The sequence below is a fragment of the Paroedura picta genome, chromosome 4 (genome assembly GCF_049243985.1).
Source record: "Paroedura picta isolate Pp20150507F chromosome 4, Ppicta_v3.0, whole genome shotgun sequence".
In the NCBI taxonomy this organism is placed as follows: Eukaryota; Metazoa; Chordata; class Lepidosauria; order Squamata; family Gekkonidae; genus Paroedura; species Paroedura picta.
The window spans coordinates 124,357,351-124,378,475 of NC_135372.1; the positions used below are offsets into that span (position 1 = coordinate 124,357,351).

A 21,125-nucleotide genomic window follows, 5' to 3' on the forward strand; every position below is an offset into this window, starting at 1 on the left:
GTTCCTTGCCATATTCCATGAAAAGTATGTCTGATTAAGTGTCTGTGCACCATGCTAATAAAGGTAAGGCCAGTAAACAGTAGGGGCATTTCCGCACATTGAAAAAAATAGTGTTATACCAGCATAATGGCGTAGCACTAAATATTATTGTGTGATTCCTCAACTAGTGTTTTAAAACAGAGGATGTAGCCAGCCATTTGCTTCCTGGATGCTGGATGTTGGCGAAGTCGTGCAGAGCAGACGGAATATGACAACTACCTAACGTAAGGATTTCGCTACATTTAATGGGTGCAGAAAGGCTCTAAGAGTCGGGAGAGATGGTTTCAATAGACTTAAAACACTGCAGCTCTTAAGGGGTTCAATGGCATGTTCAACTATTTGCCTGATTTTGTACATGTTTTATCCAGCCCAAGTTTCTTGGCACAGGACTGCAGCCTCTGGTTTATCAAAGGGTTCTTTGTTTCCTGCAATTTCTATGAAGTTTTGTAAGAGGAAGCCTGGAGAATAACTCCACTTGGGCTATAAAGAATATAGTGCAGGTCCGGGCTATATGCACCAACATCTTCTTGTGATTCACAAAAATGTAGCAGTGCAACAGTCTAATGTATGTAATTTATTTGCAATTTTTCAAAATCATGGGCTGCAAGACCGATCTGACTGAACGGATGATGTCTTGGCCGTTTCAGCTTGACTTCTGATCCATGATGCAATCCAAATGAAATTTTCCTAGCAGTAGCATGGATGACGAGAGAGAGAGAGAGAGAGTGAGATGTGTCTCATTCACCCAGTTTGCTCCTAGGAGCAGATCCTGAATGATCTGAATATGGCAGATTATCCTTAAGGAATTTCTCCAACAGGACAGACTCAATACTACTCCAAATATTTTGTGACAGTTACAATGGATCACAAAGCCACTGCATTCATCTGTTGCCTGGTCAGTGCAACAAGAATTCACTCTAAAGCCTCCCCCACCCCCCTCCCACAACAGTACCACCCCTCGTGCCACGCCTTCGCAAACCACATTGGTCATTCCACTTAAATAAAACCCACTCCTTAACATTGCACATACATAACACAGGATCTTGATTACAATGGTGATTTGAATCAGGGTCCATTTACAAACACTTTCATTGAAAGTATCCATACAATCAATTTCATATTAAAAAGTGATCAAAGAGTTAACCTCCTCCCCCCTTTAAAATCCAACACAAAAACAGTCCTTTGCAATGTGTCCACTCACTTAGCAGCTCTCAACTGTGCAAATTAGTATTAAAAATTTGTATGTATTAAGCTTGCATAGTTATGACCAGCAGAGACAGAGAGAAAGAGCCTCCATGGACCTGTCAAGATGAGACAGTAATCTGGCACTGCCTATCAACAATTCTCCGGTCAGCATCAGGAACTGAGTAAAGTTATGTCCCCCTTCTGTAGCACTCCCTCACCCCCACAACAGACACTCCAAAGCAGGTTATCTTTATCTCCGCCTGAGCTGCGGACGAGGGACCACGAATGTCCTACTGGGATTAAGAAGAAGATCAAAGTGCCATATTTTGAGAGTAATTGGTATAATTTGAAAGTGCCCTCCTTATGTTCAATATGAACATACCTTTTTCTGTGCTGCAGAGGTCTCCCCCAAAATGTGTGTGTATTTTCAACATCGTTCAGTTTGAACTATGCCAAAAAGAATTGAGGATAGATGCCCCCTGCTGGCTAGCACCGAGGGTATTTCTCCCACCCTGGAACAGTTAAGCCACTGACTTTGCAAAAGGTTTATAAGATAAATAAATGTGTAGGCCACAAAACATATGGGCATAATAAGGCAAGTTATGAAGCCAGGGTAACACTGCTAGTGAAAGACCTGCGGTGACCACTATTAAAATGCCTCCAATTAAGGGAACTCTGCCTTTTGAAAGCTATTGGCCTGAAAATTGTGTTAGTCTCTACGGTGGGGCTGGACTCAAATCTAGCACGGTCCAAATGCAAGATCTGTCTTCTTCCCCAAGTGAGTGATTTGGTTCACAGGCTCACAGGTCACCCTCAAAGTTCAGCAGTGCAAATCAAGTGCTTGGAAACACCCGCGCTTCTTCCTGTATTTCTTAATTGTCTAGCAATAGAGGAATACCCCAAATGCCACTCCCAGTAATGCTCCTGAAGCAATAGGTCTTCATGTTACACAATGTGATTGCTTGCAAAACGTTAAGTATACAGTGTCTTGCCACTTGTATTACCACATCCCTGCATCAGTGCTTCTCTTCTTGTTGGGCCTCATCCACATAACTAGGCCAGGATTAAACACCAAACATTACATGCCAATATGTCCTTCTGGTATGATGAGTACATACCATTGGGCAGAGGAGCATTGTGGGTACTAAGCCAGATCACGCGGTATTGCTGGGATCAGCATGGAAAATCCAAGAATGACTTCTCGCTGTTGGGTACAGTGTTAAGTGACGCTTTCCCAATCAACCGCTATCAATAAGACACATACTAAGGGTGCATCTGGACTCACAATTTTTCTCTCTGCTACTGATGTTCACGAGAGGAGAATCCACTGTGTCACTCTTGATAGGCCGCTGTATATTTCCTAGTTTTCTAATCCCAGAGGCACACCTTTTCTTCTGGACTGAAGCTTTATTATATCTTCCCCTAGGTGCCAAACTAATTTTATCTCCTAGCAGAAACTACAAACGTAGCTGCGTCACAATTCTGTCTCCAGGTTCCCTCTCTTGCCCTTCTCTTGGCATACCTGCAAGGCTTTATTATTGGGAGTAAGTCAGTGTGCAGGTATTCAAATGCAATTGCAAACATTAGTTCCCATTAAAGCAGAATACATTTAAAACACAGCCATGGAATTGTGGGAGAGGAAAATGCACAAAATTGGTCCTGTGAAAGAAGTCACCAATACAAAGAGAAATGAGGCAGGAGCACTGATGCAGACACACACCTAAGGCTCAGAGCTGCTACCCAAACCCTTTGGCCACGAGGGGTCCATGAGCCCAGCTTGTTGGCAAAATTATCCTTCCATGTGTTGAAATGTCCAAATGTAGATGTCACAACAAACTGGGGCTAGATTAATGACTTCCTAAACCAGGAAGTGTTTCAGTCCTGGGTGCTTTGTCTGAAGGAGGAGAAAAGCATGAACACAAAAACAAACCAAGCTCATTCGCATCATGAGCAAGCCCTGGTTTATAATTCCAAAGGGTTTGGTTTCATGAAGGCTTAGTAGGGGGGGGGGGGAATCTTTTTTTTAAAGGTGCCACTAAACTCTTGTTCATTTAAACTCTGGTTTGTTCCAAATAGCAAAGTCTGATTTATGTGCTCCTAGAATTTTTCAACCAAATAAGCTGTTGGACAGTTGCACGTTCCAAGTTGTGGCCCATCCTATGACTGTTTTGCTCTGCCCTGGAGGCTGTTCTCTAAATTGTAAAGGAGTGGAAATATTGCTGTACTTTTCTAATGATTACAGTTCCATCTGCTGCATGTAGTTGCACCCCTCCCCCCACCAAATTTGCCCCCTTATCTCAAAAGGAACTTTCAAACCCTGAGCGCTCAGCCATCCGCTGGGGCCAAGCCAGTCCATCTGATCAAGAAAGTCCGCTTTCCAGAATTCTGCCTCCTAAGCAGTGGCAGATGCAGCTGGGGAGCCATCAGGACAGACACAGGAGACGAAAGAGATCGTGTACTCAACGCTGACTGATTTCAGGGCCCAGATCGGAAGGCGGTCGCTCCCTCTCGAGGTTGCATAGTTCATGATTTGCTCAGTGAGTTCAAAGTGATGTTCTGAACATCCTGCAGGAGGGAGGTAGTGGTGTTTTCCAAATGTACATTGGCCCAGGCAGGGAACGTGCCTAACTGGAAGATGCTCTTGGCCCAAGTGTTGATAGCCAGGCTGAGAAGTAAAACCCCCATCAGGTTCATAAGCAGGCCAGTCTTTGCCTGTAAGAAAATAACAACAATGAAAGAGTGAATTGCTTTTGATTGACAGAGTAAATAGAGTTTTAGGGAGGGCCCATGGCTCAGTGGTAGGACATCTGCTCTGAATGACAAAGGTCCCAAGTTCTCTATCAACTCCAGTTACAAGGATCAGGTAGTATCTGAAAGAAAGACCCCTGCCTGAGACCCAGGAGATCCACTACCAGTCTGTGTAGACATCACTGACATCAGGACCATGTAGACAACACTGACATGCTACAAGTCCTGCACTTCCAAGGGCCTCACACGGTGCCTTCTTCCCTCCACAGATCAGGGCCAGAGCCTCTCTCCTCATCCCCTTTTCTTTCTTAAGGACACTCGGAGTGACATCACTTTCCACTGTGGGAGGCCCCTCCATCCCCAGTCTGGCACAATTGTACTCTGCCGTGGCCCCGCAAATCCTTAAACTGGCTCTGGTGCTATGGGCCCCATGAATCCTTAAACCTCTCCTGACTGACATTGATAGACCAATGGCCTGATTCAATATAAACCAACTTCAAGTGTTCATGTGAATGAAGCCAAGTTAGGGGAAGAATGCCAGAATCAGGCAGAGAGAAAAAGGGGGCGGGGTATCAAGTTGTAAGAGATGGCACATTTCCCTTCAGCTTTTGGCCAACTGGTATTTGACAACAGCCCAACCTGTCAGTCCCTGGAGAGCACAGGCCAGCCACAAACTGGCTGCTAGACAATGCCACCCTCTGCCAGCAAAATCTGCAGCAACAAGCATGACCTTCCTTGTGGAAGGACCAGTTTATACAAATGATGCTTCCATTATGGGGAGGGTTCAGGGGCTTGTTGTTTTTGTCTTTCGTTTTAGCTGGGAATGTTTTAATTATTATTGTATGCCAAGAGGTAAAGCAGGATAGAAATGCTTTAATAAGTAAATTAATTCATTAAATAAGGGCACATCTCAGCGATGGAAACCATTAAGACCAAGACATCTCCAGGCACTTGCTTAGAGCAATCATCAAATCTGCTCAAAATGGCCCTGCTGTTTTCTCCCCCAGTTTCTTGCACTCCTTGGAGGAGGATGCCTTGGGGATCCCTTTGCTTGATTTCCAGTTAATGCAGTCACTCAACAACAACAAAAAAGCAAATGAGAGATGCTGAGAATAAATTTGGCACAGCAGCTAATTCCAAGCCAAATTCATGCAAGAGGCATTGCTCAGAGAGAACGCCGCAAACCCTATGGTGAGATGCCAATACACTTCAAGAGATGGTTCTCAAGGTCATTCATCTATGATTTACAGGAAGTGGCAGTAATCAGTAAAAACACTGAGCAATTCTGAGTTTAGGTTGACCTGCAGGGCAATTCTATACGAAGTCACAATCTTCTAAACCCACTGAAGTCAATAGGCTAAGAAGGGTATATTTCTGCTTGGGATTGCACTGCTTTCCAATCAAAATATGAGACAGGCCTTTCTGAAAAGGTTCAAGATATGCTGAGGTCACTTCTTAATCCAGCTGGTCCCTGTCACACTGTCAACTCACTTAATTGGGTTGACACACCACTGTGTCACCATTCCCAGATTAATCTGCTAATTTATAAAAATATACTCTTTGCCTATCCTTAGTTAGTTAAATAGAATATTGCTTAGAATCTGCCCTTTTTCTACGTTGTACTGTCAAGTCACTTTTGGCTTACGGCGACCCTAGGATTTAATGGCATCCAAAACTTTCTATTGTTAACAGCTATGCTCAGATCCTGCAACCTGAGGGCCGCAGCTTCCTTGACTGAGTCAATCTACCTCATGTTGGGTCTTCTGTTTTCTTGCTTTTTTCAGCTTTTCCTAGCATTACTGTCCTTTCCAGTGAGTCTTATCTTCTCATTATGAGACCAAAGTACAATAGCCTCATTTTAATTATTTTAGGGAGAGTTCAGACTTGATTTGTGGCTGGATAGCCATCTGATGGAGAGGCTGATTCTGTAAAGGTTCAAGGGGGTGGCAGGTTACAGTGGATGAGTGGGTTGTGAGTGTCCTGCATAGTGCAGGGGGTTGGACTAGATGACCCATGAGATCCCTCCCAACTCTATTAGTCTGTGATCAAGAACCCACTGTCTTTTGGGAAGTCCATGGTATCCATAAAACTCTCCACCACCACCACATTTCTGATGAATCAATTTCCGTCCTGTCAGCATTCTTTATTGTCCAACATAGGTATTTCTTCCCTATCAAGGAAGCTCAATATAGGAATTTCAGTTTGTGTCAAAGTCTGGCAACAGTATGGGATTTTAATCCATGGTCAGATAAATGCAGTCGGTGCTTTCAGTAAGTATGTATGGGGGGGATCCTTCCTCTGCAATTTTTGATGTTCTGTTGGAGGAATTTAGACCGAGCTGATTAGTAAATTCTTCTTGTTATCTCTTGGGAAACGAAGCAACAGTTGGTTTAATATCTGTTCAAGTCTCAGAAAACTGAGAGCTAATGAAGTTCAGCAGGAGCCAAAGGTCAGTCTGCAGTTACTGGCACCACTGCTGGAATTCAATTCTTTGAATAAATATAGCCGGTTGCCAACACATCTGAGAATGAACTTTCCCTCACCAGTCCACACCTTCATAAATTACATTTATTGTTATGGAGCCTTAATAAGTGAAAATTTAGTTCCCACTGACTTACTGGTTTTAAAAAACGGTCACGTTTGAGTGCATTAATTTCATAAAATCACAGAGTTGGAAGGGACCTCCAGGGTCATCTAGTCCAACCCCCTGCAAAATGCAGGACACTCACAACTACCTGCCCACTCACAGTGACCCCAATTTCCAGCCCAAGTGTTCCCCTCCCACCAAAAATCTCCAGAATCCAGCCTGGCCTGGAGGAAATCCACCTACCAGGTGTATTCCCTGCCACCAACTGATTCAGTCCAGGGGCACTTTGCTGTTACATGACTGCTGGAAGATCTAACAGCATTCTGTTGTTGCTGAAACCTATCAGATAAGTTCTAAAGCAGGACTTCATGGCACCCACCCACACCTTTCCTGGCACCCATCAAGTATTCATAAAAAGTGGGCAGGAACATGTGGAGCTTCTGATCAGCGAGGGTTCTGATTGACCATGGGAAATATGACATGACTAGTAAAAAAGCCCATTGTATGAAGAAGACAATGGGCGCTAGCAGGTGGGGACCAGAGCGAGCGGCAGGCGAGGGACAGAGCGAGGGACAGGCTACCTGAAAGAGGAGGCGGACGGCGGCTCCTCTGCATTTTTTTTTTCTTCTGCGGCTTTCCCGGCGGCTCCATTGTGTTCTGGGTCCATGAGGGCAGGGAGCACCCAGCAGCTGCGCTGTGGGCGGCTGCTGGGGCTCCCAGGGCGCCGGCTTGAAGTGGCGAAAGGCTCCTCCAGGGTTTTTTTTTTTCTGCTGGCTCTCGTGGGCGGCGGCTTGGAGCTGCGAAAGGCTCCTACAATTGTCTTTGAGCTGAAAGGCTCCTACAGGAGTTTTTTTTTTCTGCTGGCTCTCCTGGGCGGCGGCTTGGAGCTGCGAAAGGCTCCTACAGGAGTTTTTTTTTCTGCTGGCTCTCCTGTGCGGCGGCTTGGAGCAGCGAAAGGGTCCTACAGGAGTTTTTTTTTTCTGCTGGCTCTCCTGTACGGCGGCTTGGAGCAGCGAAAGGGTCCTACAGGAGTTTTTTTTTCTGCTGGCTCTCCTGTGCGGCGGCTTGGAGCAGCGAAAGGGTCCTACAGGAGTTTTTTTTTCTGCTGGCTCTCCTGGGCGGCGGCTTGGAGCTGCGAAGGGCTCCTACAGGAGTTTTTTTTTCTGCTGGCTCTCCTGTGCGGCGGCTTGGAGCAGCGAAGGGCTCCTACAGGAGTTTTTTTTTCTGCTGGCTCTCCTGGGCGGCGGCTTGGAGCAGCGAAAGGGTCCTACAGGAGTTTTTTTTTCTGCTGGCTCTCCTGTGCGGCGGCTTGGAGCAGCGAAAGGCTCCTACAGGAGTTTTTTTTTTCTGCTGGCTCTCCTGGGCGGCGGCTTGGAGCTGCGAAAGGCTCCTACAGGAGTTTTTTTTCCTGCTGGCTTTCCTGGGCGGCGGCTTGGAGCTGCGAAAGGCTCCTACAGGAGTTTTTTTTTATGCTGGCTTTCCTGGGCGCTGGCTTGGAGCTGCGAAAGGCTCCTACAGGAGTTTTTTTTTCTGCTGGCTTTCCTGGGCGCCGGCTTGGAGCTGCGAAAGGCTCCTACAGGAGTTTTTTTTTCTGCTGGCTCTCCTGGGCGGCGGCTTGGAGCTGCGAAAGGCTCCTACAGGAGTTTTTTTTTTCTGCTGGCTCTCCTGGGCGGCGGCTTGGAGCTGCGAAAGGCTCCTACAGGAGTTTTTTTTTCTGCTGGCTTTCCTGGGCGCCGGCTTGGAGCTGCGAAAGGCTCCTACAGGAGTTTTTTTTTATGCTGGCTCTCCTGGGCGCCGGGTTGGAGCTGCGAAAGGCTCCTACAGGAGTTTTTTTTTCTGCTGGCTCTCCTGGGCGGCGGCTTGGAGCTGCGAAAGGCTCCTCTGGGGGTGTGTTTTTTTTTCTCTGCAGCTTCTCGGCGGCTGGAGTCTTGTGTTTGCGTCGGCGGCTCCCTTGGGGGCCGGCCTGACGCGGCGAGAGGCGCTTTGCGCCTCTCACCGCGTCAGGCCGGGAGGAACTGCGAGCCGCGCTGCGCGCGGCTCGCAGTTGCTGGTCCCTCCAGTTGTCTGTCATGAGGAAGGGTCCAATCTGGACCCTTCCTCATCCCGGACACATCCCGCCCCAGAACCCGTTACTGTTTTATTTAGTCCGTGGCACCCGCGGCGCCACGGGCGGTGTACAGATTAGGACTAAGACAGAAGCATCGATTCCTCAAAATTGAAGCCAAACAGATGAATCAAAAGTTGGCTGTACAATAAAGTCTGTTAATACCAGCAAAATTCTTGTGTTTATTTCGTGTAAGAAGTCATCAGTGATATTTCATGCAAACATATGTAGTGTACCAGGAGTCTGCCAAAACAAGGTCCCGGGTGCAAGCCCCGTTTTCAGTGTGAACACCTTCCTCGGTGGCTACTCCCTCTGCTATTTAAAATCTTGTTGATCGTTGCTTATCTCATCTCAATTGAAATATAATCTTCCAGTATCACTTGGGCAACAGCTCAAAAAGTAATGGAGAATTCAATTGTCTCTAGCATTGCATCTAGAGACAAGAAATAATGGTATCATGATTCTGGACTCTTGGGGGAAAAACAAAAGGAAATGCAAAAAAAATTCCAGAAATCCTAGAATATGGGGGGAAGGGGGGAAGATCCCCCTGAATTGAGTCCAGACTTTTTTCTGGTGCATACCCCTAATCTGTATACAGATGTATGTCTCTATGGGCCTCTCTGACCACACTCAGTAAGTCACCTACTGGCTCATTTGTCATTTTCTGAAAAGTTCAATAATGCTAAAATATATGCTCCTGCAATGGCCTGTGTTATCAACAGAATATAAAACCACTCCAAGTCCTCTTGCAGGGAGGAGAGATATACAAATAAAATTATCAATAAATTTAAATAAAAAATAAAACAACTTACCATGTCTTTGACCATCAAGTGCCCAGAAGCAAAGGCAATTGAATTCGGGGGTGTGGAGACAGGAAGCATGAATGCAAATGAGCACCCTACAGTCCCTGGAATCATTAAGTAGAGGGGGTGGACTTTCAGATGAATGGCCTTAAAAGAACAAAGCAAAAGTGAGGAAATTGGTAAGATGGTATTTTTTGAGCTGGATTGTAGTCCCTTGCCTTCAGCATCAGTGAGGGCCTCTGTGGTCAAGGATATGCAAGTTCAACAACCAGGCATAATGAGATTGTACCCAGCAGCAGAAACATGTTTTACTACTGTGTGGCATGTGGCAAGCAACCTTCTTTATTTCCCATGTTCTGCAGGTGTAGCATTGAACCCTGATTGCTACAACCTGCAGAACGTGGAAAAGAAAGAAGGTTCCTTGCATTTATCAGCACAAACTGTCCAGAGAAAAGACAATAATAATATGGGGTGGCATACATGCTGCTATGGTCCAAAGCAAAGGTAAATTTAAAAGCACTGGATTTTACCATCACTATTGGGAACCCAACATTAGCAGAGATTTTTGCCTGGCAATGAGCAGGAGGAATCATTGCACAGATGGACGATTTGGCTTGTTTTCAGTTATGCGCTGCATTTTGGCAACAGGTACTAAGCTGGTGAAACACAAAGGAAGCCCAAGCATACCAATTACATGCATTCAGGACTGATCCCTCAGGGGGCTTCCCTCTCTCTGCCTTCGTTTCCTTATAGAAGTGCTGTGTGGGAAAGCAGCCACATGATGTTGACCTGTGTTTGTCCTTGACCTGTTTTAATGTTTTCCCCAGTGATGCTGTGATCTTTCCTAAACCTGATTTGATACTATTGGATTGGATTTTTTTTAAGACTGCAAAAAGGGGAAAAAAAAAAAGAAAGAAACTTCTGGTGGCAGCTGGGGAATGAGGAAAGGACAGTGAGGGGGAAACTTCCATGTGTATGCTCTAATGGTGAATGCCACCGCATTTGAAGCAACAGCAAGAGCTATGCAGAAACTCACCTCCAGGCGGAAGATGCCCAGAAGTCAACTTTACAGCTGTGCCGCTCAAACTTCTAATAATTACGCCATCCCTTCCGCTGATTATGGCATGTGTCCAGGCTGCTAATAGATGTATTAGCCAGCACCAGAAGGGGAAATAATGTAGGCCATTGCAGGGTTTACTTTTGAGCTGATTTAATCCGCATGTGCGAGAAAGGCCTACGTTGGTGCAGCTGCTATGAGGCTGGGAGATTAGCAAGCATCTCTTACCAATTCTGCCAGAACAGGAAGGAAGATGATGATCGTGGCCGTGTTACTAGCGAATTCCGTGAACAAGGCAATTACTACGGTGATGAGGATGACGGCCACAGGAGGAGGGAGGTTCTCCAGCGGGTCCAGGCGACCTCCGATCCAGATGGACAAGCCTGACTCCTGCAGCAAGGAAGAAAATCCAGAAGTTTGCGTAGGAGAGTTGCCTGGACTGTGTCTTTTGTGACTTTATTATTATTACTAGTAAAAAAGCCCATTGTATCCTGAATACAATGGGCGCTAGGAGGCTGGGGAAGAGTAAAAGATCACTTACTTGTTGCGGCGTCTTCTTGCTGGCGTCCATCTTCTGCAGAGAGGCTTGAGCAGCGGTGGAGGCGGCAGCGGTTTGAGCGGCGGGCGAGAGAGGGCGGCCAGGTCCACCCGCCGAGGCCTACCCGCCCCCGAAGCTCCCCAAAGCCTTCTCTCGCCCGGCGGAGCGGCGGAGCGGCGTCTATGACGGCGCGAAGCCGCTCCGGCGGCCGGGAGAAGGCGGCGCGGCGGACCACTCACCTGTGCCTGTGCAGGTGAAGCAGGGAATGGGAAGCCGCGCTTTGCGCGGCTCCCCATTGCCTTCTTCGGGCGGGATGGTCACTTGGAGGGGCCAATCAGGAGCCGCTTCGCGGCTCCTGATTGGCCCCTCCGAGTTTTTATCCCGGACCGGTCCCACCCTAACTCCTCCCCACTACCCCTTACTCCTTTATACAGTCCGTGGCGCCACGGGCTGTTTACAGATTGTTATTGTCAAATCTAGTCAAATTTATTTAATACAGCACTGCGGCCACATAAAACAGATGGCAAAAAACATATCACAGCAGAAATTACAAAATCGGGGAACCAATACAAAATTTAAAATATTTAAAATTGCATAATTGATAGGTACATTATAAAAAATGCATAGTAAAATTCCTCTAAAACACCTTTACTTAAGCTTAAGTTGTCTTTCCCGTGTGCTAAGCACATGAGCACAAAATTTGGCAACTTGCTTAACAACATGGCCCTTAGTATTTCACAGGAGAAATTTGACTTTTCCTTTGTTTGAGATATTGGAGGAATCCCTGAGTAATGGGAGGATGAATTTATTTCTTACAGAGTTGAAGGTAGGGCACCTCAAGAGGACATGCTCGATTGACTCTATCTCCCATATTGTTATTGTTATTTGTTATTGTTATATTTCAATTTATTACCCGGCACTCCCAAATGGCTCGTGGTGGGTTACATTAGTCTGGATCAGACTCCTAATAAAACTCCCATTAAAACCCCAGACAAAAAAACAGCATAAATCCCATAATCATAGTACAAAAAAGGAAAGATACAGTGGAAAAACAATTCAAAACACTATCCATTCTCCCGGTACAGATCTCATAGATCAGGGATGGGCAAACTGTGGCCCTCCAGATGTCCATGGACTACAATTCCCATGAGCCCCTGCCACAAAATGATGGTAGGGGCTCATGGGAATTGTAGTCCATGGTCATCTGGAGGGCCAGTTTGCCCTCCCATGTCATAGAGGATGGTGGGTCACACCTGGTTTCATTTCATGCCCTTAAAAAGAGATTGTACACAGACAGAGAGGCTGAATGGGACCTTAGCATTCAGAGGCAAAATATCTCTGAATGCCAGTTGCTGAGGGACAATTAAATGGGAGTTTTTGGCTGCTGTGCCCTCCTTGTGGGTCTTCCATGGCATCTGACTGGCCTCAGTAGGAAACCGGGTGCTAGACTAGATGGACCTTTGATAAGATCCGGCATGCTGTTACAATCAGATAATTTCATACCCAGGGACTTTCTAGCTTACAAGCATGGTGTTAAGAGTAGCAGAGTAGGATTTGGGAGACCCTGCCGTGGAAGCTTGCTGAGTGGCCTGGGGCCAATTACTCTTTCACCCTAACCTCCCTAACAAAGTATGCTACCCTGAGCTCCTTGCAGAATAAAAATGCACTAAAATCAATATGACTGCACTGGTAGGATGACACAGGTGAGTAGGCTTTCATTAGAGCCAGTCTGGTGTAATGGTTAAGAGCGGTAGCCTCTAATCTGGAGACGTGGGTTTGATTCCCCGCTCTTCCACATGCAACCAACTGGGTGATCCTGAGCCAGTCACAGTTATCTCAGAACAAACTCAGTCCCACCTACCACACTGAGTGTCTGGTGTGGGGAGAGGAAAGGAAGTGATTGTAAACGGCTTTGAGACACATGAGGCCTGCTGGGTGACCATGGGCCAGTCACAGTTCCCTCAGAGCTCTCTCAGCCTCCCCTAACTCACAGGGTATCTGTTGTGGGGAGAGGAAGGGTTGATATTACAGTTGGCTAATCTTTGATCATAATCAGTGTTGTTGATGATATTACAGGGAAACATGACAGCGGTACGGCCATGTATTATCCAAGCAACCACTAGAGGGAGCAAAACACATGTGGGGAAAAACCAACCAAAAGCAACAGCGGCACACTAGTGACAAAAAAGCCCTCTAGTGAGCTGCAGGGTAGGGCAGGGCGTCCCTCGGTCATTGTCTAACAGTCTAATCACCCTACCAACGTAGTTCATGAAGCATTTCCAGGAAAAGTCAGTCTCTAGAAAACCAGAGATATGACATACCTCACACCCCTTGGCCATAGCAAAACCTCCTCCGAGCAGCAAAATTATATTCCAAGGTACACTCTCTTCAGCTTTTCTCCATGATAGGAGGGGTTTGTTTTCCGTGTTCGGTGCTACACAACCAAGTTAATGACACAGCAAAGAAACAGCATCATTATTTATCTGAGCCAAAGACTCAACCTAGTCCTCAGGCTCACTCCCTTCCATCCTCCCCTTGTGAATTCCAGCAATGCTCTTTCAAGCAGACACAAGGATAACCTGCAATCCCTCCATCCCCCCCCTCCTTGTTTCTAAACCAGGAGTCCAAGCCACAGCCCAAGGCTGGATTGGAAACTGAGTTTGCAGGCCAAGAAACAAGAGACGGTTTGTTGTTCTGCAAGGTTTGGCTGTCACAAGAATGCACAGGGCAGTAGTCTCTGAGCTGTGTATGGAGATGAGGATGTGAGCCTGAAGACTTCCAAGTGAGTTGTTATGACACGGTAATGTGATGCCACATTAATTTCCAGAATTTCATATCTGCACATGCATACTGAAAGTCCCCTATCTGGGTAACATTATGATAATAGTTTGAGTGTAGTTTACTTTGGAGAAAGATGACTCAGGAAGCATGTGGCAAAGGTTTTCAAAATCACATGGTAAGGGGGAGTAGAGAGAAATTATCTCTTTGTCTCAGAAAAACAGAACTCAGGGTTATAAAGCAAAGTATTTTGATAGTAACTTCAAAAGTTTACTTAATGGTAATTTCTACAGAAAACTCGGAAAATAAGAAATGGGTCTTGATGTTGGTGGACTAGCCACTTACCTTTCAAGTCAAACCACCATTTAAGGGATGGCCTTTCTGAAGGGAAGAAGAATAATATTGTCACTATTGTGACTCCAGTAACTGCATCGGAGACAAAACTATCAAAAAAAAGGAGGAAGAAACATGTTGAAAGCAGAGGAAAAAAAGGGTGTCATTATGTTCAGTATAAGGAGGTGGAAGTGAATTAGGAACTCTCAAAGAAAATTTTGCATCACATGTCGGGAACATTCATGGTTAGTTTCTCTGCGTTGAGCCCTGTCCTGTGAATTACAGTCCCCAAATGGGCTATTATTCTAATGGGATAACTAGTTATAAACCTAAATGCAAATGAAATGTCTCCTACATTTTGTTTGGCTATTGATCACATAGGCCAAAGGCCGGGTTAGGAGATCAGAAGGTGACCTCTACCTTAGGAAAAAGGATCTGGGAAAACCCTTGAGGTGATTACACGGAAAAAGAGGCCCCAAACTTTGTTTCCATGTGGTATGGCTATAAACCAGTCTGAAACTCTGCAATTTCTTGCTGAGAAAAGTTGGAGATGCAGTGCATACAGCTGAGAAAAGTTAAATGGTTTATGTAATTTGACCTTAAGTATGTTTATAGATAGAACCTCTTGTGGCGCAGTGTGGTAAGGCAGCCGACATGCTGTCTGAAGCTCTGACTATGAGGCTGGGAGTTTGATCCCAGCAGCCGGCTCAGCCTTCCATCCTTCCGAGGTCGGTAAAATGAGTACCCAGCTTGCTGGGGGGGAAAACAGTAATGACTGGGGAAGGCACTGGCAAACCACCCCATATTGAGTCTGCCATGAAAACGCTAGAGGGCGTCACCCCAAGGGTCAGACATGACTCAGTGCTTGCACAGGGGATACCTTTACCTTTACCTTTATGTTTATAGATAGGTCCATTCTGCACAACTTTAATATAGCACTAGTCTTGCATTTTGTTTTCACCACTAAAACTACGTTCCGCATGACGTCGTGAGCAATCTGCAACACTAGCGCGAAAATCGCTTCATTGTAGCAACTTCCGGGGAATCCAGAAAAGTGGATTTACCCTCAGAAAATCGCTACACTCCTGCCAACAACCTGCAACACTTGCGAAAAAGACCTGTGCGTTCTCAATGTAGTGGTTACTACCCCCCGCTAACCCCTCCCCCTGTCTCTCTCCTCCAAACTTCCAGCGAAGTGATCGCCATTTTTTTTTCCTCGGAGCGAGCGGGGAAAGCAATGAACCAGCGACGCTTCATTCACCCAGCGAGGCTTCTTTGGCTACAGTCCCTCCACAGAAGTGCTTTAAAGCTCCCCTAAGTCCCCAAGCACAACACAGCCCCTTGTTCGCCAGTCCCCTTTAATTTCAGCCAAAAATCGCGCCTGTGCAGGGTTCACTCGGGGGAGCGTGGTAACGATGACTCGTCAGCTCACACGCCAGCTAGATGGGTCTCTACGTTAGGAAGAATCAAGGCATATTCTATGAAACGTGTGTGTGTCTGTTTTGTTTTTTTTAACTGTGCTTAAAGGGAAAGGGGCTTTTCAGGAGCATAATAACAACCGCCCATTGGCTGTTCGTTTGATTGACAGCCAGGGGCGGGAACAAGCACAGAAAAAAATCGCTTTCCTTCTAGCAATTCCTGCAAGACCGGAAACCTGTGGGGAATGAATGAAACGCTACTGGATTCCACTACAAAGGCAGGTATGCGGAACGCCAAGATTCCACTATTTAAAATGGCGTTATTGCTTTGTGAAACCAATTGGCAACATTGGTCCTTGTGTGGAATGGGCCATAGTATTTCCAAACCAAAATTCTGATGTCATATTCCCATTGGTAGGGCATTTGCATTATTCACATCAAACAGCCACTTTTCTGTGACATATAAGCACTTAGACAGGCTTTTTCAAGAGATGCATGAACATTTAATTCATTTAATCCATTCAAATAGGACAACACTATGAAAAACCAGGTTTGCCCCAACAGACCTAAAAGAAATTTCCTATAGTGGGGAAGAAGCATCTTACCCTGTTGTAAACAAGCTTGCCCAACCTGTGATGAATTTCGGGTCTCTGGAGAATAAGAGGATGGCAAATAGGCAAAAGAAAACAAAAACAGCCTGTTCTGCAAACCTGCAGGAGAAAGAAATGCTATGAGTCATTGTTGGAAGACAATCAGCAAGTTATTTGGAACAGGACTACCTTGTAGGGCTGATTACTGCAAACTGCAAGGTCCTGTTCATATGCTCAGCAGAGGCACCTGATGGCCGCAGAATGCCCATTTCCTCTTGGAAAAGGAGACAGAAAGGGCTTTGTTTCCAGTCAGACTCTGTCCTTTGCCTGCCTGTGTTAGAGACAGTCCCTGGTTGTCTCCTCCATTTTGTAGCAGCATGTAAGAACTGTTTTTTCTTTGTAACCTGCTTAAATTTGTGTAGCTCTGATTGGCAAGGCTGGCCAATAAGTGAGTATGATATATTTGTGAAGAAGAGTCGGTTCTTATATGTCACTTTTCTCTACCCGAAGGAGTCTCAAAGAGGCTTACAGTCGCCTTCCCTTTCCTCTCCCCACAACAGACACCCTGTGAAGGAGGTGGAGCTGAGAAAGCTCTAACAAGACTGCTCTGTGAGAACAGCACTATCAAGACTGTGATGAGGCCAAGGTCACCCAGCTAACTGCAGGTGGAGGAGCAGGGAATCAAACCCAGCTCACCAGATTAGAAGCCTCTGCTCTTAACCACTACATCAAGCTGTGAAGGGAGACAACTATGTATAGAAAGAGAGAGAGAGAGACCTAACTGTCTAGTTAGCTGTCTGCAGTCATTCTTCTAATCAACTGCTGTTCTGGGCCTAGTCTGCACACATAGGATAATGCACTTTCAATGTGCTTTGGCAGCTGGATTTTCCTGTGCAGAACAGGAAAATCTACTTCTAAAGTGCATTGAAAGTGCATTATCTATTGTGTGCAGACTAGGCTCTGGAGGCAAGCAGGGAAGAAGTGTGCTTTAAAAAAGCAGAAAGTCTCCTGTTGAGCCAGGCAGGACACTGAAGGAGATAATTTGAAAATCATCAGGAAGTTCCTATCCTATCTATGCTAAATATACATCCCTTCTGACGCCACCTGCAGGACGCTCTTTATATCCTAGGCACACTGCAGAACTTGCAGGTTCCAAGACTTTCTTAACTTCTTAAGAACTTGTTAGCACCAGTTTCCTCTGACAAAATATTAAAGCCACAGGAACTTTGTCTTCTGAGAAATGTTTTAAACCAAATCATCTTAATTACTTCTGCGCAACCTGAGCAGAACGCCATTAGCTCTCCATAGTCATTATGTCAACAATTATTAATGAAGCCTTCAGCAGTGCATCATTTGCCCGTGGGATCATTCAGGAACATCTTACTAGAAACATTCTATACTCAGTGGGCTGCCTGATTAGAGAATTACTGTGTTCCCTGGTTGGTGTAATTTAGAAGGTGTCATTAACACATCCTCAGCTGCAATATTTGAGTCGACTCCACAGTTTGAAATTTACTTTGCAGGTATATTTGAGATAGGCCTTCTTGAGCCACCTTACCATAAGTTGAAAGTCAAAATGCTTGTGAAAAGTACATAACCATTTTTTTTAAAGAAAGAAAATGATGGGACAGAGGTTTCCAGTGACTAAAGAAAAGGGCAGTCTAATAGAATTGACACACAGAGTCAAAATACACATCACATTTTTTCCTTACTTCAGAGTCATTCTTTTCCTTCTGAAAATGCCTCTGTCCGGAATATTTTTTTCAAGAAGAATGCCAATGAGGAGGTGGGGAATGCTTTAACTTTTTTTTCCCCACTACTGTTTCCTACTGAGAAAAAAATCTATTCCCAACCTGCTTTTACCACCATTGGGGAATATGCTATCTGTGGGGGGTTTTCTTTTTTTGGGGGGGTGTTATTTGAGTAGGAAATTGGGGTCACTATGAGTGGGCATTTCCTGCATTGTACAGGGGGTTGGACTAGCCGACCCTTCCAATGCCATGATTCTATGATTGGGCCAGTCGTCCCCTTAACTCACAAGGTTGTTCTTGAGAGAAGGAAATGGAGGAGGAGGAGGAGGAGGAGGAGGAGGAGAAAACTGGTGTGGGTTCTGTTTTCTGATCACACTGAGAGCTAGACAAAATAGTAACTATCATGTTTAAAGGTTAATTCCTGACATCTATATGTCACATGCCTTGGAATTATTAAAAACAGGGAACTCCAAGAACATGTAAAATTGACAAGATCCAAGGGAGATGCATGCATTTGCCCTCCTGGGCAAAGCCCATCACTTTAACCAAAACACTGCACTGAGTCTCTATAACATGCTTTCTAATTGTTGGCTCATGACTCATTCCAGGTGACTCAGAGAGCTTCATGTCTGAACAAAGAATATGAAGAGTGGGTTGTTGACTTCTGAACTCAGCACACATTGCCCACTGAACTATACTGACTTTTGGTCTATAGCAGCCGCTGACTTTGAAATAGCTACTAATGAAACTAGCCAAGGACTGATTGCCTGAGCTGGGATACTGGGAGCTAATATGAAAATTGGAGCATAAACTTCAAGGTCAGTGGCTCACCTTTAACACTAAGTTTTAACTAAGATATATACCCTCGTGTGCATGCCCACTTCTTCATTGAAGTGGAAGTTACCAGTCCGTACATATAGGAAGAGTGTGAGCATCAACGTAGCGCAAGCATAATAAAAGGTCAAGGACCAAACTGGAATAATAAGTTTAATTTATATGGTTACCATTTGTTTGGGTTTAATTCCAAGGGAAAACATAATGAAAGAAATAAATATATCAGAGTCGGAGACAGATGGGCAGATGTACCCTTCTTAATTGTGGGATGTTGTAAATATTTTATATACCAATGAAGGTGTTTATTATTGTTGTGGGATGTTGAGAGTAATAACTGAGACCCTGCTGTTATGCTCCTCTCAAGTGTGGAGGTAAAACTTGATTTTGTCATCATCCATGACTTACTTGTGAATTCTCGCACGGCACTTAGCTGGTCACTTCCAGCTGCATTTAAAGCTAGATAAACCACAAGTTGCACCCCAGTTGGAAACTCTGATGTTTACATGTCTTCTTATGCTCATTTGTTTGATATATTTTTATCACACCTTTCATCCAATGATCGCAAGGTGGTGTATTTCATTCTCCCCCCTTTCATTTTATTCTCAGAACAACCTGGTGGGGTAGGTAATGCTGAACGACAGTGGCTGGCTCTGGGTCATTTGGTAAGTTCCAAGGCAGAGTAGGGATCAGAACCCAGATCAGAGTTCAACATGCTAGCCACTTCCCCTTGCTGCTATACTACGGCATCCAACAGTCTCATGGTAGCACGGCTGCCTCTTCCACTGACTTTTTTCATTTCTGGTTTGATTCTTGTATCCCTTTATTTGTGACTTACTTTATTGGACCCAGTTTCTGGTATTCATCTTTTATTACCGATCTGGCTTTGGCCTCTGCATCCGCTCTGATTTCTGATTTCTTTGTTCTCCTACCAACATAGGAAGGGGAAAAAACGTTCTTAGTTCTCATACTCCACACTTCCCCATTATTCCCCACCAAGTCCCCTTGTGGAAAGGTTTACGATGTTATGGGTGGTTCTGTTATCTAATCAGAGAATTTGTAGGGAAAAGGTTAAGGACCATTCACTTCAGGAGGGCTGTTTCATTGACTATACCTTGATTGATAGCAACAGATTTTTTTAAAAAAAATTCAGCTTTGTGGTTTTGCTTTAGATTTCTTTAAGACTTCAGTTTTATTTCTCGGTTTTGATTTTTAAAAAATAGTAAAATGTTTTGAGAGCCACTCGCTGAAAAGAAGCACGCTAGATGCCACTAAGCAAGCTAAATAAAAATGAACCCCACCCCCCAAATCTCCAGGTATTTCCCAACCCAGAGATGGCAACCCTAGAAAAAACCCACTGCCTGACAACAATTTCTAGCCCAGGGCTATGTGGAACAATGCTCTGTCGTAGCATAAAACCACATTAGCTGTTCTAATGAGCATCTCTCAATTACTAACACGCCTTTGTTACTGACACTCAATTACTGACTCCTCCTCTCTATCTCTTTCATATTCATAAATTTTCCAGATACAGAGTGGGCCAAAGAGTACACCACATATTGGATGGAATTGTCCAGTCAGAAGAAATGCCAAAAACGTGTTTTAACAGCTCAGTGAAATTCCCAGGAACAGGCTACACCATGCATGCAGTTTAGCAGAAATATCTATTATACTGTCTGTCCTCAATGTTCCAAGGGAAGAAGTTGATGGGGGAGGATGTTGTAAATACCCAGATTAGCAAAAGATTTGCAATAAAACTATGTTACCGCTCGGTAACAGATTAACAAATTGTGTTACAAAATCACTGAAGTTTAATCCTTGTCACGATGCAACACATTCTGGGCCAAATTGCCAGCTACAGACTTTATACCTGCAAAAAGCAATGCAGTGTGAACATCACGCCTGCAAAAAATAGTAAGTTAACCGCTTAGCCACAACGTTTGCATCAGAGATGTCTCCTTGCCCTGATGAATTTATGCAAGTACAATGCATGCAGGTACCCAAAAACTCAGAAACTAAGTCAAGTGGTATATAATCAAAAAGAACATTTTTGACAAAGAAAGAAGGCTACCGCCATGTGTTCTACCATAAGTGTGGCAAATTAGCAAGCTCTGTAGACTTCAACAATGGTAAATACATTACTGAAATGTTGTTTGTGATCTTACATAGGGGAATGCAAAGTAAAAAAAAAAAAATCACAAGTCAAATACAGCCCAACTCAGGGATCAGAGCACCTTTGCAATGTCGTTTGGATGCTGACAGCATGGCAACATGTATAGTCACTCCAGTGTAAGCCCAATAATTATCATACGTCTACCAAGTGCATGAATTGCCATGACTGCTGAAATCATTCCCTTCCTTAT

General features: G+C 44.9%; 1 protein-coding gene across 2 annotated transcripts in view; it reads right to left on the reverse strand.

The window, feature by feature from the left end:
- Positions 1–593: 593 nt before the first annotated feature.
- Positions 594–21,125, reverse strand: part of SLC13A3 (solute carrier family 13 member 3) — a 48,555-nt gene continuing 28,023 nt past the window's right edge. For both annotated transcript variants that reach the window (XM_077335528.1, XM_077335529.1), the window contains exons 7-13: positions 19,601–19,690; positions 16,196–16,300; positions 14,185–14,282; positions 13,383–13,495; positions 10,752–10,913; positions 9,476–9,613; positions 594–3,936 (exon numbers count right to left, since the gene is read on the reverse strand). In XM_077335528.1, coding sequence (XP_077191643.1) covers positions 3,748–3,936; positions 9,476–9,613; positions 10,752–10,913; positions 13,383–13,495; positions 14,185–14,282; positions 16,196–16,300; positions 19,601–19,690 — 895 coding nt within the window. In that variant the 3' untranslated portion in view covers positions 594–3,747. The remainder of the gene's footprint in view (positions 3,937–9,475; positions 9,614–10,751; positions 10,914–13,382; positions 13,496–14,184; positions 14,283–16,195; positions 16,301–19,600; positions 19,691–21,125) is intronic.